We start from the raw sequence: 23,545 nt of genomic DNA on the forward strand, positions 1-23,545 counted from the left end.
GATCAATTTTTCCTGCACCCCTAAACACAAATACACCCCCTGCTTTAAGGGTGCACGCGATCAATTCGGCATAGGGCTCATTCGAAAGGGCACGGTTTAGCCTTTAATTTCTGATATATGCAAAATTTGTACCACGTCAGGGTTCAGCTCTATAATTTTTCGAAAATGGCCAAAAACGCTGTTTTTAGGGGTTTCAACCCCTTTTTTCTCGAAAACGTGACGTGATGGGACATTTTTGACCCCGGATTCGTGTTCAGCACGAAAAATCCGTTCAGAAACACCAGGTCCCGTCTTATTCGCAGAAAAAAAGTTGAAATTTGTAGACCAGTGTAATCGCTTTATATGCATTACTGGCAGGGACCGAACATAACACTTATTGGTGAAAACTGTCATGGAAAAATTCACTATAAAGGAAATGTTCTTCTACTAATTTGTAATTGTGATTTGTATGCGAAATTAAAATAACATAACAATTATTTTTGATTTTTATTTTACAAATTCGAAATTACAATTATTTTAGATTTTTATATTATATGTCTTAGATAACAGTTGTTGAAGACTTTTGTTTCCTTTTACTTTTAAAAGTCATCAATATAAATCAGTTACCAACTTTTATTTTTAAAAATCATTCGATAAAGCTTACTGCGACTTATACAAATAACTTTTGTAAGTATGATTTAACACATAAAGGCCAGTGACTTATTTTTATTTATAACTTTTATAAATAAAAGTCTTCGATAACTGTTATCTAAGATATATAATTAAAAAGTCAAAAACAACTGTTTTATTGCTATTTGTGATCTATAAAATAAAAGTCAGAGATAACGGTTATTTAAGGAGTAATTAAATAGAAGTCAAAAAATAATTGTTAAGGAGCGATGTTTTTAATAAAACTTATAACTGTTGCTGTTACTGTAACTGTAACTGTTACGGTCCCTGATTTCTGGGCAGTTACTTTAGTTGGTACTGAGTACACGAACTTTTTTCCAATCATACGCACTGTAATAAAATTACTAAGGTTAGCAAAAGGTATCTACTTAGTACCTTCACTTATGTAAACGAAAATAATGAAAATGAGGTTTTCACAATTTTTTGCTTGGACATTCATGCTTTTATAGAAAATTACTTTATGCCAACTAAATTAAAACAAATATTAACTATTTATTTATTGAATTCCCTTAAGCCAGTATCACCTGACAGCAAAGCCATCCATTGTTTCACTGTTGGATGATACACAATTTTCCTCTTCCGCTGCGGAAAGGGATCTGAATATGTCTGTACAACTGGCAACTCGTTTCTACAAATCATTTCAAGCTCTGTATGCTTTGCCATCAAATTAGAAATATTGATTTTCCTTTAAATGGGAAAGTAACCAAACTGGCACTATTTTCCACGTTCCACAAGGTTCGAATGTTATACATAAACTAAATACGCTCATTGTTTGCTAGCTTCCTGCTACCCAAAATATATGTAAATATGTATGTATGTATGTACAACGAAAAGGGTATTAGCTGATATCAGCGCGGTCGATATAGCGGGATAAATGTGGTATTAAGTTGAAATGACAAATAACGGTAGAGTGGTACTGTATAGTTACCATACAAATTCTTATCGGTCTCTGAAAGGCAAACAATCAAAACACAAGACCACTGGTAAGCATTACCAATTTACACGCATAGATACACTGGAACGGACGACGTAGAAGTAGAATGTAGCCGTGTATGTGTAGCGAAAACAAATGAATAAAGATTACGTCAAAATGTTTACAAAATAAATAAATCAGTGGAGTAAGCAATGACTTATTATATATACATACATACCTATGAAAAATATATATGTACATATGTATCTGTGTAATTATACAAAAACTTAGCTTAAGTTACATTACATATAACCCTCAATATTGCTAGATATATTTTATGTTGTTTAAAGCAAACAAAAATTGTGTAGAGAATTGGAGACCTCACAAAAAAATTCATACAAAATTCCCCAAATTAAGCAAAGGTTTGCCGCTTACACACAAAATGATTTAGTTAATCATAATTTAGGGTAATTTAAAATTTGAGTAAGCGCATTTCAATCTTTTCTCTACACCACACGCTGTGCATTTAAAAAGCAATGCAAATCCATTATCACCTTGACGTACCGAACCTAAAGCTTTTACCTTTGACTCTCCAATTCTTCTACGTGTACGCCCGATTAATTCATCAGAGCGGAGTGTGTGAAAACATTCTAAATTGCAAATGGTAGCATGTAAATGGCATTCACCCGATTTTGATGACCGTAATGTTCAGTAATGACTACTTTTTCAAGCAAACTAGCACACTCTCTTATGTACATATGTATGTATATACATGTCATGCATATGAACATTAGGGTGCATCACTCTCCATGAAAAAAAAAACAGTCGGTACTGTCCTTTCATTGAAATTATAAAATCTATTATATATTGAGGCTTTCGCCAAAATATTTCAGAAAATTATTAAAAGCAACGGCAACTGATGCGGTTTGAAAATACCAATAAAAATTGAGTTTTTTTATTAATAAAATTAGTTTTACAAAATACTTTTCCAAAAAATAACCTCAGATGATAGAAAAGTTTAAGCTTAGAAGGTCTGCATAAATATGCTGAAAAATTGTATGAATGGAATAAAAATATAATGACTCTTTTAGAGGTGTTTTCAAATCTGTCCAGCTTACGTAAATCTTAATATGTTTCCAAAATATTTTGGCGGAAGTTTTATGTATATAATGAATTTAACAATACCGGTAGAAAACCCGCAACTTTTTTTGGTGGGGCAGCCTAATATACATACATAATTATATATCTATATTTGTATGTACTATTCTGGTTAGTAATATGACGCATTTCCAGTCTATATTGTATTTAGTTTTGCTTGTCAAATAGAAGACTTAATTGCTTGACGAAAAGTGATTAATTAGCTGTCAGATAGCCTGGTAACTACTGGGAATAACAAAGCAAAAAGTATTTGAGGAGCTTGTTTGTGAAATATCGTTCACTCTTTAGCACTCTCTTTTGTTTTAAGGCAAATAAATTACCATATTTTTTTTTTGTATTTTGATGTAGTGATAAATTTGACCCAACTACAGCAAGATGCTCAGTCGTGTAAGGTAAAAATTCACCAACAAAAAAATTCGATTTGCATCGCCTTTTGACTAATGACAACACAGTACAACAGAATTGACCTAAAGAACTAGCAAGAGGTTGATAGTTGATCTTAGATACGAAAGTTTGCTCGCAGAGGGGACAGCTCTGAACATAGTCGCCAATAGGCGCAATAACAATGGGTTAAACGTAGACCCAAAGAAGAGTAGCATAGTCATGGTCATCGATGAATGATGGGAGATCCGATTAAAGTATTCAATAAGTAACACATTCTGCGATCTAATTACTACCAATTATAAATGAGGACACCGTAGCATCCATTGAAAGTATTAAAGTGGAACTTCTTTAGCGGCGGTTGTTTGGTTGGAAGTAAATTTGCAAATTCAACGGAAATTGCACACGGAAATGGTGCAATGGAAATGGTTGGAGCTGAAACAAGTGCTTCCTGAGTGTATGCACATGGTATTAATTTAACAAAAACTTGCTAATAAAAGGTTAAGAAAAAGTAGACGTGGGTACGTACATAGATAAAGAAAAGGATAAAGGTGAAGGGAAATATGTAGATGAAGAAAAGATAAGCATAAAAGTAATAAACAAAGATAAATATAAAGAAAAAGATGAGGATGAGGATACCGATAAAAGTAAAGACGAAGATAGAAGAAGAAAGATTAAAATAAAGGTAATTATAGAGAAAATGATATAGATAGAGACACAGAGACACAGTCTGAGAACTAGTTTGGCATTCTCGAGATTTATCGATATAATAATCAATATTTTTATCGGTTTTGTTATCCATATTTTTTTTTTGTTTTTTTTATGGAAATTTTTATCAATTTTGCTATCAATATTTTCGGAACTTCAATTATCGATTTTGTAATCGATATTCTAAAGGATTTTGTTATCGATTTTGTAATCGATCATTTATCTATTTTGTTACCAATTATTTTTCGATTTTGATATCGATTATTTATCGATTTTTGTTATAAATTTTGTTATCGATTATATATAGATTGTGTTATCGATATTTTTATCGACTTTCTAATCGGTTTTGCTACCAAAATTTGTATCGAATTTGTCATCGATTTTGTTATCGATATTTTTATCGGTTTTGTTATCGATATTTTCTCGGATGTTACTAAAGATTTTGTTATCAGTAGACTATAAAGATAAAAATGAAGATAAAGGAAAACAGAATAACATAAATGTTATTTGAACGAACAGGGGTAGAAGTAGGGATCCAGATCGAAAAAAGACTAAAAATATAACCTTAAGCAAAAGCAGATGTATGTATATACATATGTACATAAATATGTATGTATATTGGTTACGGGACAAAATAGATTTGTAACATAAGTTTCACTTATCCAGTCTCAGGCGCTCTTATTTTTTTTATTATTATTTTTTTTTAATCTGAGAACAAAAATCATGTTCCTTCCAGTTATTTTATTACTACCGTCGGTTTCTTCTTCAGAAACTCTAGACTATCCGAATTTCTACTTTCTGAGCATTTATGCGCATCAATTATAAATTAACTTTGTTCTCATCATAATAAAATGTTATTTCAATACCCGCCCAGTTATTGGCATTGTATAAAAGTGAGCGTTGATAACCCTCATCTCTCGTCAGTTTTAAGTAAATTTACTTTATGAAGGTGTTGATATTATAGCAAGCTAATTAAGTAAAAATATTCTAGCATCTGTAAGATGAAACAGCACTAATGCGAATCAATAATCATTTTGAGAATTTTATACTCGTACATACATATCTGTAAGTAATTACGTATGTACATGTGTACGTAAATATATGATGCTTTATTCTTTAATATTTTTTCTACAGCCATGCTGTATGGCTTAGCAACCTTGTGATTTAATTGCACTACATGAAGAATTAATTGTAAAAACGTCAGCTTATTTTTATGGCTTTCAAATGATTTATTTCTACTCAAAAAGAGTATACAGTAAAAGGTTTTTTTTTTTGTTATAAATTACCATAATTAGCATTAAATCATTTCCAATCGGAAATCTTCATAACTTCACCTTAAATAATAATATTTTTTTTTGTATGACTACATAGATATAAATTTTTGAAAAGTGTTTCTAAGCTAAAAATATGCGATAGCTGCATTATTCACAAAAAATACCTGTTTCTTTTTTTGTTTGTTCTATAAATTGTAGGCGTATCTATAATTGTTTGTACAATGCGCTCCCGGTGATGTGTACTAATTAAAATTATGGGAGTTTGCGTTTACCAGCATTTTCATGCTTGCGATTGTGGAAATTCTGAGACAAAAAACTTAAGCTTAGCAAGTTCTTTGTTGCCTTTTTCTTCAAGTTTGGGAAGTTGGAAAACGGTATGACGCAAAAAGACAAAAAAAAATGTTCTCAGTAGTTTCTCAATTCAATTCAAAAAAAAAAGTTTTGGATATTTTGACAAAAAAAGAAGTTTCAAAAATTTTGCAAGACAGATTCATGCAGCATACGACATGTAGCAAAAAGGCAAATAAAAACCTGTTGTGAGAAGCTTTTCAATTGTTCTAGAGTTCTTGAAAAGAAAAAAAAACTTAAGGCAACAAAAATTCAAAAAAAGTTGAATGTTTAAAAAATAAAAATCAAAATTGTTCTGAGTGGCTTTTCCATTGTTCTGAGTTCCTAAGTAGAAAAAAAGAAAGTTCTACAAAATAATGCAAGATAACATTTTTTTAAGTCAAAAAAAGTTAAATTTTTGAAAAAATCAAAATGAAAACCAAGTAGAAATAATGAGGTTGTTCACGCTTGCCTGGTTATGAGCTTATGTTGTTATATGGTTATATTTTTTATTCAGTTTACAAGGGTAAAATACACAATTATAATTTTTAAGCAGATAACCTGATAACCAGTTAAGCGTGAACAACCTCAATGTTTCAATCTTAGAGGACTCCCCGAGCTCAGAAAAGTCGAATGTATTTATGCAGAAGAATTATCTTACTTTTTGTTCAAATGAGTTTTATCTTGGTCAAAGAAAGTTTGTTTCTCTGAGCTATCTATTCATGTCACTTGTATCAACTTGGCTACCTATGGGACTTTACAGTACAAAAACTTTATTTTTCGGCCGTGCCACCGCGACTGAGTATCGGTTCAATTGATGGTCCTACCACCATCCAAAAAATTGTTCCTCCTAATTGAGGATGTCCCTCCGGCAGGCAATAGGAAACTTCTGAATGAATGGCTGCCATGCTTCTCATAAAAACTCACTGCCATTTACAGGCGGCGTAAGACTGTATAACCAATATTTATGTGGCCTCCGCTTAAGATACATCCAAACAGATATCCCCTTCGCCGATTGCTAAGTCTGGAAACCCGAAGATACTGCAGGTAGTTCTCTGATATATTTTTAAATGTCATAGCGTTTACCAAATCTATTGGTATTGCTAATAGCCTGACACTCTGAGTATATATTTTTACTTTACTTTTGTTGCCGACGCTGTTATCTAAGATTTAAAGACTCATTCGTCAAGGAATCCAAAGTTTCCTAGAACTTTTGCTTTTAATATAATTAACTACCTGTTTTCCAAGTCGTGCAGACAGAATGACACCGACGTCATCGTATGATCCGTCGGTGTATTGAGAGATTATCTTCTGGATGAGAATCGCTGTTTTACGTTTCTGTTGATGCCAAGATTGGACAATATATGGTGTGTCACCTTAGACATTTGTATTTCGTTAATGATTAACCCGTGCGCGAATTCCACCTCTTTCCTTTCACCTTTCGCATAGCTACTGAAAAGCGTGTGTAAAACTGGTTCTTCATGTCTTAGGGTGCGTTCACACAGAAAGCCGACCGGCACCGAGCTGAGCAAGGCGGAACAAAGCGAAACTGCTGGTGTTCACTCTTAACGAAGCAATTCGGAGCTTTTCCGATGGACCCGGCTGCAAAAGATACCACAAAAATTAGTTAAAAAAATTCGTTTTTGTTTGACTATTATGATATCAAATTTACGGCAGCGACATGAAGCTGAAAAAGTAAATAGAAAATTCAAAATCAAAAACTGCTCTGCTGTCAGCTCCAAAACGCTTCCGAGAAAGCTTTTTGTATGAACACTTTCATATAGTTACAGCAATTTGAAAGCTTCACTCAGCTTGGAACGGCTTTGCTCGGCTCGGCTCCGCTTTATGTGTGAACGTACCCTAATAATTATTTTTCTTTATACGAAATCCGCAAGAATGAATGATGGTTTAGTGTTGTAAAAAATTGGCAGCGTGGATGTCATTTTTAAATTAACAAAAGTAACGGTACTTACCTACGTATTTGGTAATGATGCCAATACACATATGTACATATATTCCTGTATAAATGTAAAAGGGGCATTCCAGCAAAGTCGCCACCAAAGGTAAAAAAAAACTTAAATATGTTATGTAAGTTACCGCATAACTTTGAGCCAAGTTTACCGATTTCTATAATTCTTTTTTTAAAGGAAAGGTACTACTACGAAGGTGGTCTAATGCTAATTTAGATCCGATCATTGGATCATGAAGACATTAACTGTAATATTATAATTTGTATATAAGAATTGAAGTCGGTTTTGTTGTTTGCTTAAACGTTACTTGTTTTTTTTTTATCAAGATTCCTAGGCAAAATATAATCACATATCCAAATATAAAATAAACAATATGGACTTTAAAATATTGGTAAGTTATTAGAATATTACATTTATGATAAAAAGTTGAAATGCTTGTTGGAGGTCGTATCCGTTACAACAAAATGTGCTTTTTCGTTTACCTTTCTTACAAATACGTATGCTTCCCATTATTTATTAAAAGTTAAATAAATAATCATATCAAATCAGCATTGTTCATTTTATACATGAACTATGTGTCCTCTATAGTGACTCGTCCCACCCGTCACAAAATACTGTTCCCGTGTACTCATCACTAGCTAATAGAGTCTTTTTTTAAATTTTCAAATACCATAATGCCATCAAAACACAAAATGGACCTTAACCAGCCAGTATGAATGCAATATTTAAAGTTTGTCTAAAATTGTGAAACGAATCCATCAACTCAGGAAGGCGGGTGTCACTCTTGGAAAAAACAAATTTCTTAATAAATTACATAGCTACCTAAAGGTGAAAAGGTTTCAAGTCCACTTTTTTCAAAATTTAATTTTTGGTGCAGAATGGCAGGTAATACGAAAAAATGGACTGGGCACCTTTTCACCCTTAGGTGACGATATGTATAATAAAGTTTTATAAATAATTAATAAGTTAGTCAAATATTAAAATAATATCCGACGTGTTAACATTTTTTGAAACTTGTCAAATTAATGGTTAGAGAAAATTTACTTAAAGTTTGAACAACAAAACAATAATACCAAAATCTCCCACCCGTCAATGGAATGTCCCATAAATAAAATTGTTGGTTATGTGTAAATAAATTTTATTTATGAATGTTCCAAATAGCGTACTACCTTCAGCACTCTTTATGATCTTCAATTGAAGCAACCTCATTGCTATATTGACGTCATATGCCGAAATTAGGTAGGCAAAAGTTGTGGGTGTATTCTTGACGTGTGCTAATTCAGGTACGCAGGCAAAGATACCGCACACTTATAAGCACGCAAATGGNTAAAATAATATCCGACGTGTTAACATTTTTTGAAACTTGTCAAATTAATGCTTAGAGAGAATTTACTTAAAGTTTGAACAAAAAAAATACCAAACTCTCCCACCCGTCAATGGAATGTCCCATAAATCAAATTGTTGGTTATGTATAAATAAATTTTATTTATGAATGTATCAAATAGCGTACCACCTTCAGCACTCTTTATGATCTTCAATTGAAGCAACCTCATTGCTATATTGACGTCATATGCCGAAATTAGGTAAACAAAAGTTGTGGGTGTATTCTTGACGTGTGCTAATTCAGGTACGCAGGCAAAGATACCGCACACTTATGAGCACGCAAATGATGTATCAGCATATTGTGCGCATGCATTCTCATTTAAATGACTCTCCATAATAGGTGTGAGGAATTTTCTCGTTTTACGTTTCACTGGCAAATGTTTATAGGAAATGTATACTTATACGCACTTACTTCGTACGTAATAAGAGACGTGCTCAATTGTTCGAATTTGTTCATCGAATTAAAAATCTGCATTACTAAGCAGATGCGATTGAGCTATGAATAGCAATTGGCTCTATATCTTAATGTTAAGTGATATGTCTGCCGAAAGATCGCCTTCCTTCCTTCCTTCCTCGCAACTTATATTATTGAGGTTTTCCAATCGACTAATTCTATGTGCAGTAAAATATTAACAAACAAGTTCAAAGAACATTTAAACATAAACAAGGGAATTTAAGCATGTCGAAATTTTAAACCTCAATGCTGACAAAGGGAATGTAACTATAGCGATTAACAAATCAGAATACCACATGAAGATGCAGAAAGTTGTAAATGACATCTCAACATATAGAGTTTAAAAAACGTGACCCTACAAATAAGCTACAAGCGACAAATAACGAAATAGTGGCGAAGATGTATGCTAACAAAATCATTGATTTAAAGGACAAGAACTCCCTGACCAGTAAAACGGCTAATACACCTCGAATTTACGGATTGCCCAAAATCCATAAAGAAGGAGTTCCCCTAAGACCTATATGTTCGTCCGTCAATTCACCGTTTTACAACTTGTGCAAATATATTGTTCGCGTACTCATAAATATAACAATTTCCTCAAAGTATAACGTTAATGATGCGATCGAGTTCAAAAACAAGACTGGNTTATACGCACTTACTTCGTACGTAATAAGAGACGTGCTCAATTGTTCGAAGTTTGTTCATCGAATTAAAAATCTGCATTACTAAGCAGATGCGATTGAGCTATGAATATCAATTGGCTCTATATCTTAATGTTAAGTGATATGTCTGCCGAAAGATCGCCTTCCTTCCTGCCTGCCTTCCCTCCTTCCTTCCTTCCTTCCTCGCAACTTACTTAATTGAGTTTTTTCAATCGACTAATTCTATGTGCAGAAAAATATTAACAAACAGGCTCAAAGAACATTTAAACATAAACAAGAGAATTTAAGCAAGTCGAAATTTTAATTCTCAATGCTGACAAAGGGAACGTAACTGTAGCGATTAACAAATCTGAATACCACATGAAGATGCAAAAAATTGTAAATGACATCTCAACATATAGGGTTTAAAAAACGTGACCCTACAAATAAGTTACAAGCGACAAATAACGAAATAGTGGAGAAGATGTATTCTAAAAAAATCAATGATTTAAAGGAAACGAGCTACCTGACCAGCAAAACGGCTAATCCCCCTCGAATTTACGGATTGCCGAAAATCCATAAAGAAGGTGTTCGCCTGAGACCTATATGTTCATCCGTCAATTCAACGTTTTACAACTTGTGCAAATATATTGTCCGCGTACTCAAAAATATAACAATGCCCTCAAAGTATAACTTTAAAGACGCGATCGAGTTCAAAAACAAGATTGAAAATACCTATATTTATGGCGATGAAAGTTTGGTGTCTTTTGATGTCGTCTCGTTATTCCCGAGCATCCCCGTGCACTTAGCAATAGATATCATAGATTCGAAATGGAGTTTGATACAAGAGCATACGTCATTAACTAGAGACCTTTTCCTAACCATATTAAAATACTGCATTAAAGAGAACCGCTACTTCAAATACAATGATAAGATTTATAAGCAGAAGTCGGGAATGCCTATGGGCTCCCCTGATTCACCTGTCATAGCGGATATAGTTATGGAAAACTTTTAAATAAATTCGAAAAAGATTCCAGCAGCAAACCACGATTGTAAAACANATACAAGAGCATACGTCATTAACTAGAGAGCTTTTCTTAACCATATTAAAATACTGCATTAAAGACCGCTACTTCAAATAAATAATGATAAGATTTACGAGCAGAAGTCAGGAATGCTTATGGGCTCACCTGTTTCACCTGTCATAGCGGATATAGTTATGGAGGAACTTTTAAATAAATTCGAAAAAGATTCCAACAGCAAACCACGATTGTAAAAACAGAAAATATAGAAAAAATGCTCAACACTTTAAACAATTTTAACAAAACTATAAAATTCGCAATAGAAATAGAAAATGAGGGACAACTACCACACTTGGACACCGTAATAATTAGAAAAGAAAACGCATTCACAGTTGACTGGTATAAGAAACCTACAGCATCAGAGAGGCTCATAAATTTTAACTCTAACCACGAGAGGAAGACAATTATAAATACGGCTACCAACTTAATCCGAAGAGTACTCACCATAAGTGATAAGATATACCACAAGAAAAATATTGGCGTTACCAAAGAAATCCAGGAGAAAAACTAATTTCCTCATGACTTAGTAATTAACAAACTCATCCGCGATTACTATATCAAGTCCAATAAATATAAATCAAATGAGAAGAAAATGTATACATCGGCAACATATGTTCCAGGGTTATCAGAGAGTATTAAGCACTCTAAAATGTTTGACAGAGAAAGATTTCACATAGCGTTCACGTATGACAATACTTTAAAACAAATATACACCAACACCAAAGACAAAATTCCTAAAAATTAGAAATCTGACATAATTTACAGAATACCATGCAATGGTGACGGGTCCCATGTATGCGATATGGTATACGTGGGGACAACCAAATCTAAATTGAAGACAAGGATTTCTGCTCACAAAAATAACATAAAATTAAGGAATAACTTTATGGACAATAAGACAGCCTTAACATCTCACTGCCAAAATATGGGACATTATCCCGATTTCGATAATGTAGCAATCTTACAGGAAGAGAAAAATTACAATAAACGCTATACTCTAGAGATGCTACACATCATGAACACCCCTAATAATATAAGGATGCATTTTAAAACGGACACAGACAATTGCGCTCATGTCTATCGCAATTTAATTCTCACGCACAAAAACCAATAACGTAAATGTTCTTTGAGCTTGTTTGTTAATATTTTTCTGCACATAGAATTAGTCGATTGGAAAAACTCAATAACGTTAGTTGCGATTTTGATGTAAGTTTTCTTGTAATTTGACGTAAATATGTATGCATTTGGTATTTTTCAGTCCTGAAGATGCCTTCAGATTGAAGGCGAAGTATCGAAATAAATAAATGTAATAAATAAAACTACTAAAATCTATGTTCTATTTGTTTAACTCAGTGAGAAGGCAGGACCAGCATGAATGTATTTGCATAAAAATTTAAAGCAAAAATATTTTGGCTAGGTGTCGAGGCCAATGATAACCATCAGTTGTCACCTCTGCATGGTTGTAAGTCATGTGGACTCGCTCGCCTCAACGTAGGCCAAGACTTGTTCGGAAAAGGCAACTGGTACGTTTTCGAGTTTCCGCGCTGGCGCTAAGGTCTAACCGGGTTGCTCATAGAGTTAAGTGTAGACAGAGACTTCTCACTTCCAATGTCCGAGGCGTCATTCGTGGAAGCTGGACCTTCTTTCATTTTATTAGGTACTTTGTTGACCACCAACGAATAGAGTAATGGCTACAGTATGCTCACCTCTGCTAACTGTTTAGTGGACTCTTGCATACCTCATTGCGCCTTTTCACATTTGCAACATAGCATTCTGATTATTGAATTGGAATGTGCACGATGTACCTGTACCGTTGATGCCTTTGGAACGAATACGGCCCGTACTGTTCTTCATTAGATTGATGCATAGTTCAGCTGCAAGCAGCTCTCAATAAATGTGTTATCAATTCCGAGGTCTTGGAGCCCATCTTCTGCAGCAAATTTGTAAAATTACCATAACGACCAGTTCAGTTTCAAGGACGTTACAAGATTTCTACAATAACTGCTCCTCTCTTTGTGATGAATTTACCAATTATAAGTGAGCATTTAGCAAAATTATTCCTCACCACTTTGAGTCCACTCACCTTCATTGTGGGTGGCCGCAAAAACCAAAAAAAAAATCCAAGCACTCAAGCAGTATTTCCCCTTCCTCTTAAGACCTAGAGACAGGATTTAGAGGGAGAGGATATATAGGTGGGGTGGAAATTCATTGCTCCTCTGCAAATTTTCCAGAATCCTTTATGAATCTTGGCAGTTTGTTGAGGCAAAGAGAATTTGTCTGGTCCATTCACAGTACATCCGATCCAAAAATGTACCATCTGATACTGGCGAAGGCCGGACAGTGGCAGAGTAAATGTTGTGGGCTCTCCTCATCCTCCAAAAAAGATGTACACAGCGGGTTGTCGATAATGCCTTATACCGTCCCCATAGATTGTGCCCCGCAGTCAGTACTACAGGGCTCGGAGATCACTCCTTCTTTGGCTGGGGAGGAAGTTTACTACCACCCTGTCGGGCCTTTTCAGGGAAAACTTGGTCAATACCACATCAACGATACTTATGTGTTTTATTTATGAGATCCAGCTCTAGCGGCTTACAGTGGTCTGAAATCAATAATTGGGGTTCAAAATAGCGTAAAGCCTCCAATTCTTAACCGTTTTGATTAATGTTTTTTATGAAAGCTGATGAAACGTTGGAGGGACCAGATTTTTTTTTAATTTTTATTCGTTTGTATTCAATTTTTTTTTTTGTGCAAACTGCAGATAAAGTAGCAATTTTGAAGATAATCGATACTCCTGTTCCGGTTTATGGATTTGACATAATAAAAAAGAGTTGCCCCAAATCAAACAGAAAAAATAAAATTCGCAAGAAAAATTTTAAATACATATTCAAAAAAAAATAATTAAATAATTAAAAAAAAATAATTAAAAAAATAATGCATATTTTTTGCTGACATGTTCTAAGCATTTTGTTCCACCTACGTAAAGTGTGCCCGAAATGTCAGCAAAAAAAAAACATAAATCAATTTAGTATAATTTTTTGCACTTAAATGTAATAGGCTATAAAACTGCATAAACTTTTTTTCAATAATCAAAAAAATTTCGTCGACTTTTTTTTGTAACATTAAAATATTTTCACGTGGAATTTTGTTCGTTTTGGCGACCTATAACTGATTTTCTTCAAAACTTCAACTTGCTAGCTGGTTAAGAATTTAAGGTCTAGGCCTATTTGAACCCTAATTTTTGATTTCAGACCGCTGCGTGGCATCTCGTTTTCAGCGCCTTTCCTTCTTCATGAACTGTCCTTTGTTCGTTAAGAGGGCAAACAAAGTTGTGCACCTTCAACAGAAAGCTAGAACCTCCTCTCCGCCTATTTTTTTATCACAACCGCTTAGTTACATGCTTATTTTCTTGTCGGTAACTTATTCGTGATCGGTACATTTTTATCAATATTCATAAGAAATATATACATATACGTACACATATGGCATAGATTGAATTTGTATCTACATACATTCGAGTTCGTGTCTCTCTTTCTGCTCTGGAATTTTCCAAGAGCCAAATCAATTTTTTTTTTACTCATAGCAGTTGACGTGGACAAGAATTTTTTGTTTTCTCATAACAAAAATGTATATATTTAGTTTCATTAGACTTGTGCTGTGCGCACTTATGTAGGGACTCAGGGTTGCTAAATTTATTACAATACTGCAAAATTCATTGTCAACTCGTTAAATAGTTTCCTGCAGCAGCTGGGGTTACTCAATAAAGAAAATATACTTATTACATCAAATACTGGCAACTAATTGTTGAATTTCGCACGTAAAGATGAAATGTATTTCTGTTTGCTTGAGTATGCATTTGTATGAAATTTCAATACTAGCTTCACAAATTTACTTCGATATATGCTCATTGGTGAAAGGAGATATAAAAAATTCGGGTTACACATAAACTTTTTGAACAAATGGCAATTTCATTTGCTAAAAACATTAAATAAAATAGCATTTGTATTGTTTTTTTGTGTATGTATACTAACATACATACATACCTATGTAGGTACCCTGCAGTGAAAAGCTGAACCAGTATGCACAAATTCCAGTTCATAAACTATTATTTAAGGATAAAAGTAATACCAGTTCATTATGAACCATAATTTACCAGTTCTTTATAGAAAAACGTAAACTAGTTGGTAGAAATTCTTGTTCGAAGTCATACCAGTTCGTCATGGACTATAATTATTCCAGTGAAATTCCAAACCAGCCAGTATAAATACTAGTTCATTAACTAGTATGCGCTAAAGCTACGGCTTACCATTTCGGCGATTTCGAAGAACTTATGCAATCAGCGGCATCTGTCTTTGAATAGCCACAACCAAAACTAAAATGCGGTTAATTGCTTTCATCACTAATGTCGACTGTGGCGTCGAGTGAAGATCTGGTTCTGAGATCTCAGATTTGAGCGCGCGTGGAGATTGTTAAAGTAAAGTAAGTAAATTAAATTAAATAATTATTTCAATTTACATATAAAATAAAAATTTTACATAAATTTAATTTCATTTGGAAAAAACTTTAATACTCAAATATCATTAAAAATGAAAAGAAATAATTTTTTGTTCTTTTTAAAACAACAAATTTAAAAATTACAACAAGAGATATAAATATAGAAAAATAAATAATAAAATAAAAATAAAAAAAGATTCGCTCACTGAGATCCGATTTCGGATCTCTTGGTTTGGCGTGCCAAAGCTTTACTTTGTCGACCAATGCCACTGTTGCAGCGCCACCGAACAAAATTACATACTTATGCTTTTCACGGGGGATGAATATAGGTAGTCTATACCGTCAACTAGTATGATGATACTAGTATTTCTACTGGTAGCGTGCTGATGCATGAGCGGACAATTGACATCTCCTATGACACCGCCATGTTAAAAATACCAGTCGCTAGCAATGAAAAAGGATACAACATGAACTAGTTGGGCCGAAACGCAAACTGGTAGCATTCTGGTTCACAACTGGTAGCTTTCCCTGCAGGGTAAGTACACTCGCATTTAAGTGAGCCAACAAAAGACTTAAGCAGCAAACTTGTGCAGATAAAAATAAAACAAATGGTGCTAAATGGCTTAATATACCTACAATACTGCATATCAGTTACACAAGAACGAAAGATGAGGAGAAAAAGAATTTCGAACTTATACTACTTGCAGTTGGGCAAACTTGGCACTTCCCCTGGACGAAACATTTATTCGTTAATTAGCATAATGAAAGAGATTTTTACTTCCCAAAACCACAATAATAATCAATTATATGGTAGAACTGTGACTAATATATAGTATGCTTGTATGTACGTGCTGTTGACTATTACTCATTTTAAGTGCTCTACACCATTGGCTTGTGCTAATTTGCTTTACTGCAACTTTCACAAGCGCAAACAAAACCCCCCCCAAAAAAAAAAAGGTGGCATGCTACTAATAGTCAGTCTGCTTTATGTTTGCAAATGACTAAAGCATCCCATGAAATCCCTTTTTCAAAGTAGCAACACCGCGCAAAGGCAACGCTCCATTCCGGCAACTGCTGCTGCCCTGCCACCACATCGAGTTCGGTGTCGATAGCACTTTTTATGCTCTAAAGGTGTTGCTAATTTAGCATTTGCTACACTTGTTTGTCTGCAACAAGTTCAATGTTGGCTACATCTTTCACTTTACGGCCATACTTTGGCACATCAACGGTTATATCCCAGCTAATTTTCTGCTTCAGTGTTCATGTTTTACGATAAACATTATTTCATTTGATTACTATTTTTTGCCAGAATTATTGTAATGTTGCTCATAGCGGGTGAGTGACACGAGTTTTATATTTGTAACACTTTTTTTTTTGGTGGGAAAAACAACTAAAAATTCACGGCTATCCTGGCTACTCGTTCCCACGTTCTTGCTTCTTTAAGCTTTTTTAAATACACCGCTGCATAAATAAATACACAGAACGGGATAACTACATAAACTGTAGTAAGTTGAAAAAGGAAATGCATCTAGATACTCTAGGAACATTTCTGCATCAAAAAGAAAATTTTGAAAAAAAAATGTCGCTTAAATCTTTTTTGGCGGTTAGTGTTCGAAAATAACAAGTAAGAAAGTCTAAGTTCGGGTGGAGCCGAACATTAAATACCCGGCGCAAGTATTAAATATATGTTTTTTTCACCTTTCCGAAAGCTACCGCTAGATGGTAAGCCGGGGTGTATCAATTTTGAGTAAATTAGCGTCCTTAAATTTCGAAATATTGCAGTTTCAAGCATTTCTGAAGTTTACCGTTATATGAAAAGCTGCCGNATACATATATGTGATCACAAGTGGGCGGTGCTACGCCCATTTTCCAAAATTTTGTCATAAACGTATTTCTTGGTAAAGAATTGTTGCAATCATCAATTTTGAATAAATTAGCTTCAATATTTACTGATTTAGCGAAGATTTCGTATTTCTCTTAATTACCGTTATAAGGAATGTGGGCGTGGTTATTGTTCGATTTTAAAAATTTTCGGCCATTTGGTATGCTGCATCAAGGCAACAACTGTGCCAAGTTTGGAAGAAATTTATGCAGCGGCTACCAAGATATACACATGTAACCATAAGAGGGCGTGGCTACGCCCATTTTCCAAAAATTTATAATATTCTTATTTTCCGTCTAAAAATTATTGTAAATATCAATTTTGAGTGAATTATATTCAGTAGTTCGTAAAATCGCAGTTTTCGTATTTCTGAAAATTACCGTTATATGGGATGTAGGCGTGGTTATTGTCCGATTTCGCCGATTTTCCATACCATCCGTCCTACGCCCGAAGGAAAAGCACGTACCAAGTTTCGTTAAGAAATCTCAATTTTTACTCGAGTTATCTTGTGCACAGACGGACGGACGGACGGACAGACAGTCACCGCTTAATCGATTTCTCTTTTCATTCTGATCATTTATGTATACATTTGTCTATATCTATCTCGATTCGTTTTGCCTGTTACAAACAACCGTTNTCTATAAAAATTATTGTAAATATCAATTTTGAGTGAATTATATTCAGTAGTTCGTAAAATCGCAGTTTTCGTATTTCTGAAAATTACCGTTATATGGGATGTAGGCGTGGTTATTGTCCGATTTCGCCGATTTTCCATACCATCCGTCCTACGCCCGAAGGAAAAGCACGTACCAAGTTTCGTTAAGAAATCTCAATTTTTACTCGAGTTATCTTGTGCACAGACGGACGGACGGACGGACAGACAGTCACCGCTTAATCGATTTCTCTTTTCATTCTGATCATTTATGTATACATTTGTCTATATCTATCTCGATTCGTTTTGCCTTTTACAAACAACCGTTATGTGCACAAGTGCGCTCGGGTATAAAAACATAGATCGATATAAATAAAAATTTGAGGATACCGATAAAAGTAAAGATGAATAAAGAGGAAGAAAGATTAAAATAAAGGTATTTATAGAAAAAAGATACATGGAATATTTATCTATTTTGTTATCGATATTTTTGTTAAATTTGTTATCGATTTTTTTATTGATATGTTTACCGATTTTCTAAGCGATTCGTTATCGATTTTACTATCGATTTTTTTATCGATTTTGTTATCGATTATTTATCGATTTTATTATCTATATTTTTATCGATTTGGTTATCGATATTTTTATCGATTTGCCTAACGATATTTTTACCGATGTTGTTATCGATATTTTATTGATATTTTTATCGATTTTCTAATCGATTTGGCTACCATACCAAATCGATATTTGCTATCGAAATTTGTTTCTAAATTTTCATCGATTTTTTTATCGATATTTTTATCGGTTTTGTTATCGATATTTTGTTGGGTGTTACTATCGATTTTGTTATCAATAGACTATAAAAATAAAAATTAAGATAAAGGAAAACAGAATAACATAAATGTAATTAGAACGAACAGGGGTAAAGGTAGGGATCTAGATAGAAAAAAGACAAAAAATATAACCTTAAGCAAAAACAGATGTATGTTTGGTACGTATATTAGTTATGAGACAAAATAGATATGTAACGTAAGTTTCACTTCTCCAGTGTGGCCCAGGCGCTTCAATAGCCTCTAGGCTCTAAAATGATATGTTCAGTATATGTGACCTGGTCTACGGAAAGGGGGCTTAGGTGTCAAAAAAATCAATTTTCACTTTTTGGTTGATTCGGATGGAAGATGAGATGATTTTCACTTTTAACAGCTTTTTCACAGAAAACTTTTTTCGCACGTAAGCTCCCTTTTCGTAGGCCAGGTCACATATACTTAAGTATGTAAGTAAATGCATAAGAGAAACTTTATTGAATTGATTTTTCTTTTAACAAACAAACGAACGCGTAACCAACAAATGGGCATTCAGCCCTTATCAGTTTATGGCGTGTTTTTTGTTACTCATTTCTTTGGCATTTATGTATGGACATACAAACATACATTTTTGAATTGTCGCGCCCAAACACTTTCACTTTTCATTTCGAGGAAAAACTTAAAGTCTTATCATAAATTTTCACCATTTGGCAAACGGCAAATTTTTTTAGCTGTTTTCACCCATTTTAGGTGCGCACTTTTTCCTTATTAGTAGGCTTACATATGTACATGCATATGTATATGTATGTACATTTACATACAAAGGTAAGTACAAACACATACTTATGTATGCAGTTATATACAGGCATACGCACGCGTCTACTTACGGCCAAGTTGAATGACATCGAACTGCCCACTCATAAACAGCAGACACAACTAGGCGTGTTGCAATGAAAAAAATCAAACCAAATATGGGTGTTTATAAGTATGTATGGATATTTAATACTAGATTTAAAAATGTCCCGACAGAGTGCGGGCAATTGAAACTGGTCTAAAATGTCGAAAATGGCGTTTGCCGCAAGCGAATTTGCAATTTTTTTTTAAGGCCATACTGCTTTTAGTCTCGCCGATATTTCTATTTGTGAATATATAGGGTGATGCGTATTTCATATACTATTTTTGGAGTTAACTTTTAAAATAGTATATCGAAGATAAACCTTTATTTGCATAGCTGATGTAATAGAAAGTACAAAAAATAATAATTTTTGCTTTATTATGCCCAATTTCCACTAGGCATTGAAATGACAAAAAATGTGTTCCATTTAAAAAATGCCATGTGGAAACGAACTTGCTTTTATAAATGTAGTGCCGCAATTATTTTTGGTTTATTACCAATTTTTTTAATTAAATTTTCATCAATTAATTTCCAGTGAAAATACGCCATCAATCTAGCTGTAATTAAACTGACAATTCAATAAATAAGCCAAAGCAGTTTATATAGAATTTTATCTAAAGCTATTTATTTCCTTCGAACATACTATGTACATTAGAATCTATCACCAAAAAGAGTTGCAGTTTTCCCACCGCAATTATTAAACTTATTTTAAGTCTTCTGCAAAAATGTTTGGGAAAAATATTAAGATTTTTTTTGAGTGATGCACCCTTATGTACATACATATAAATTCTTGAGGGGAGAGCATTTTAAAAGCTTCGCCAGTGTTAACACTTTGCTATGATCGTAGTAAATTTGCTACGAATTTTGAAACAAAAATTGGGAAATTGAATTTTCATTTTTGACAGGGTGTTAAGTGTTGCAGTTGGATGCAGAAGACGGAAATAAAGAGAAAGGACAAAAAATTGAAAGAGGAAATGAGACAAAATGGGGAAAACGTCACAAATTACGCCGCGTTAATTTGGGGATAGCGCGTGCTAACACGCATTGACAATGGAAAACGCCTCGCTTAGCGCTTCAATTTAGGGACAGCAGTTAGCCTATTTTTACCACGCTTTTATATTTCATTTAACTTATGTACAGCAACGATTTATAAATCCATATCACTTTAAAAATGTGGTAACATTCCATGGTTTCAAAAGTTATAATGGTACTCTTACTGCAAATTATGCAAGAAGCGTCTGAACATATCATTGCTACCATATCACAGTGTCCAAAGTTTAAGTTTCAATAAAACTTATATATGCAGAGAAACTCTTGAAACTCTGTGTTCGGTAATTTTCCCCATGTATTTTGTTTTGTAGAAAATATGTTACACAAACAAAATACTTGGGAAAAAAATTAACAAGCACTGAGTTGTCGAGTACCAAGCTTCGGTGTGATGACCCCTCTTATCTTTGTTGCTCTGAAAGGCTTCTTCATCAGTCAAAGCAGTTTTCTTAAACTTTGGATCTACTAAGGTGAAAAATGATAAAATAATTGGGGTATTCATGCCTGCTTGGTTATCAGGTTACCTGGTTATTTGGCTTTATTTTTCACTTAAGTTTGCAACAGCAAAATACAATAGAGAATAATAGTTTTAACCCTGACAACCTGATAACCAGGTATGTGTGAATATCACAAATATTTTACTGTTGCCTGAGTTCAAGTTTGTTTGCCGATATCATTTTAAATAGCAATGAAATATTTTTTCCTAAATTTTAAATATATATAATGGCAAAGTTTTACTATAAATAATCGGTATCGGGTCCCAAAAAGAAGTGTTGAGTACCGAGTATTGGGTACCGGCAATTCAGCGCATCACTAGTTGTAGCATCAGCTGCATAAGTAATTTTTCGGAAGGCAATTTGAACAAGCGAATACAGTTAGTTAGTTATTTTATAATATCGCGCTATCGACCGCGTCCCCAGCAACAGCGATACAACATAATTTTTGATTTGTATATTATATGTCTTAGATAACAGTTATTGACGACTTTTATTTATAAACGTCATCAGTAAAAATAACTGTTATTTGCAGATTATTTTGATAAAAATCAAAAATAATTGTTATTTTGGATTTATAAAATAAAAATTATAAATAACTGCTACTTAACGAGTAATTACTTAAAAGCAAAAAAAAAACTGTTAAAGAGCGTTCACTGCATTTCAATTTTATAACTGCAATATCGTCTGCAAAACCTACAATATTCGGCTCCTTCGGGACGTTAAGTCTTCATACACCATCATACATTATATTCCAGAGTAGAGCCCTTAGCACTAAACCCCGCGGAACACCACCATGTATTCCTTAGCGCCCTCGTGGATATTATATTGTAATAATTGATTTCCACCAAGCCTTAACTGCAGTTTATGCCTATTGTTAAGTAGAAGTAAACGAAAGAAAAAAGCAAACCTTAGTAAAAAACCTTACCGATCCCCCCATGCTAAAATTATTGGAACTTCTATGAGCTTTTAACGGCAGTTAAGCCTTTGGTGGAAATAGACTATAACGCACTTCCATTAATTTGCGACTATTTTAGACTCTACATTCAACACGATAAACTCTTCAAGAGTCGTTGCAATTTTTACATTGCACTAAAGATGGCAGTATAGTGGGCAACATTGCTTTATCGATTAAAAACAGTCATGTGAACCTCGAAATGGGACACCCTACAAAAATAAACGTAAGTACATATGTACATACATTGCACAAACTAAGGCGATTTTGACAGGCTTTTAGTTCGTGTTTTTCTTCACCTAACTCCTAGCTATATACATATATATGTATGTATATATGTATGTAAGTCAATAAATGTACTTTCATTTTCCTTTTCTGCTTCCAAGCCACTTTTTCGGCAAGTTTTTTATTTGCGATTTTAGCGGCTGTCGGCGAGTTGACAATGTTGCAACGTTTTGTTCGAGTTTGACGCCACAACATGGGCGTTGAGGTTATTGCACGCTCAATATAGCTCACCTATTTCCCGCAGAAATAGCTGCAGCTACATAAATGACGGAAATAGCAAAAATAATTTTCTTTTAGCGAGAGAAATTTATGTGTCTGCATTGCAAATTGGAAATAATGAAAAAATTTCACTTTTCACACCTTAACAGAAAAAACAATTAAATGTGCACATATTAGGGTGGTCCAAAAATGCCTTATTAAAAAAAAACAGGTAAGTCGGAATTTTCATGCTCTCAGCGCCTAGGATTATACTATAGCGAAAGATCTATACCCACTATTTTTTTATTTTGAAGCCAAAAAATATTTAGAGGGCGCTCAAAGCGCTCAAAGTTCTCCATGAATTTTATATGGAAAAAAAACAACTTTTCGTTGAAATTGTATAGAACTCTCAAAAAACTATATTTTTCTATCGGAAAACTAGTTTTCTCTTTAGAAGATTTCCAGTAATAATACCCAATTGTTTATTTTTTCATAGTAACTATAATTTATAGGTCCACCGAAACCCCCCAAAAATCCCAAGAAATGCAATGGGGTCACCAATAACAAATCGTGAATATTTTAAATAAACAATTGCGTATTATTATTGGAAGTTTCCTGAAGAGAACCAGAGATTTCAGAGTGAAAAATATTAATTTTCCAGAATTCCATACCATTTCTACCAAAAGTGTTTTTTTTTTCAAATATAAAATACATGGAGCGCTTTCCCAATATATTTTGATTTCAAATAAAAAAGTAGGGGTATCACTTTTTCGACATAGAACAATCCTAGGAGGAGAGAGCATTAAAACTCCGACTTTACTTTTTTTGGACCAACCTAATGTACATAATTCTATATATGTACATTTGTAGGTATAATAGTAAT

General features: G+C 33.7%; 2 protein-coding genes across 3 annotated transcripts in view; both read right to left on the reverse strand.

Annotated features, from left to right (window-relative positions):
• Positions 1–1,332, reverse strand: part of LOC108365305 (uncharacterized) — a 6,860-nt gene extending 5,528 nt beyond the window's left edge. The window contains exon 1 of the mRNA XM_017619304.1: positions 1,194–1,332. Coding sequence (XP_017474793.1) covers positions 1,194–1,332 — 139 coding nt within the window. The remainder of the gene's footprint in view (positions 1–1,193) is intronic.
• The window catches only part of LOC108365304 (uncharacterized), a 90,071-nt gene that overhangs the window by 36,905 nt on the left and 29,621 nt on the right, over positions 1–23,545 (reverse strand). The gene's annotated exons all lie outside the window — the stretch shown is intronic.

This window comes from Rhagoletis zephyria, unplaced genomic scaffold, assembly GCF_001687245.7.
Source record: "Rhagoletis zephyria isolate East Lansing unplaced genomic scaffold, Rhagoletis_zephyria_1.1 Rzeph_scaffold_01832, whole genome shotgun sequence".
In the NCBI taxonomy this organism is placed as follows: Eukaryota; Metazoa; Arthropoda; class Insecta; order Diptera; family Tephritidae; genus Rhagoletis; species Rhagoletis zephyria.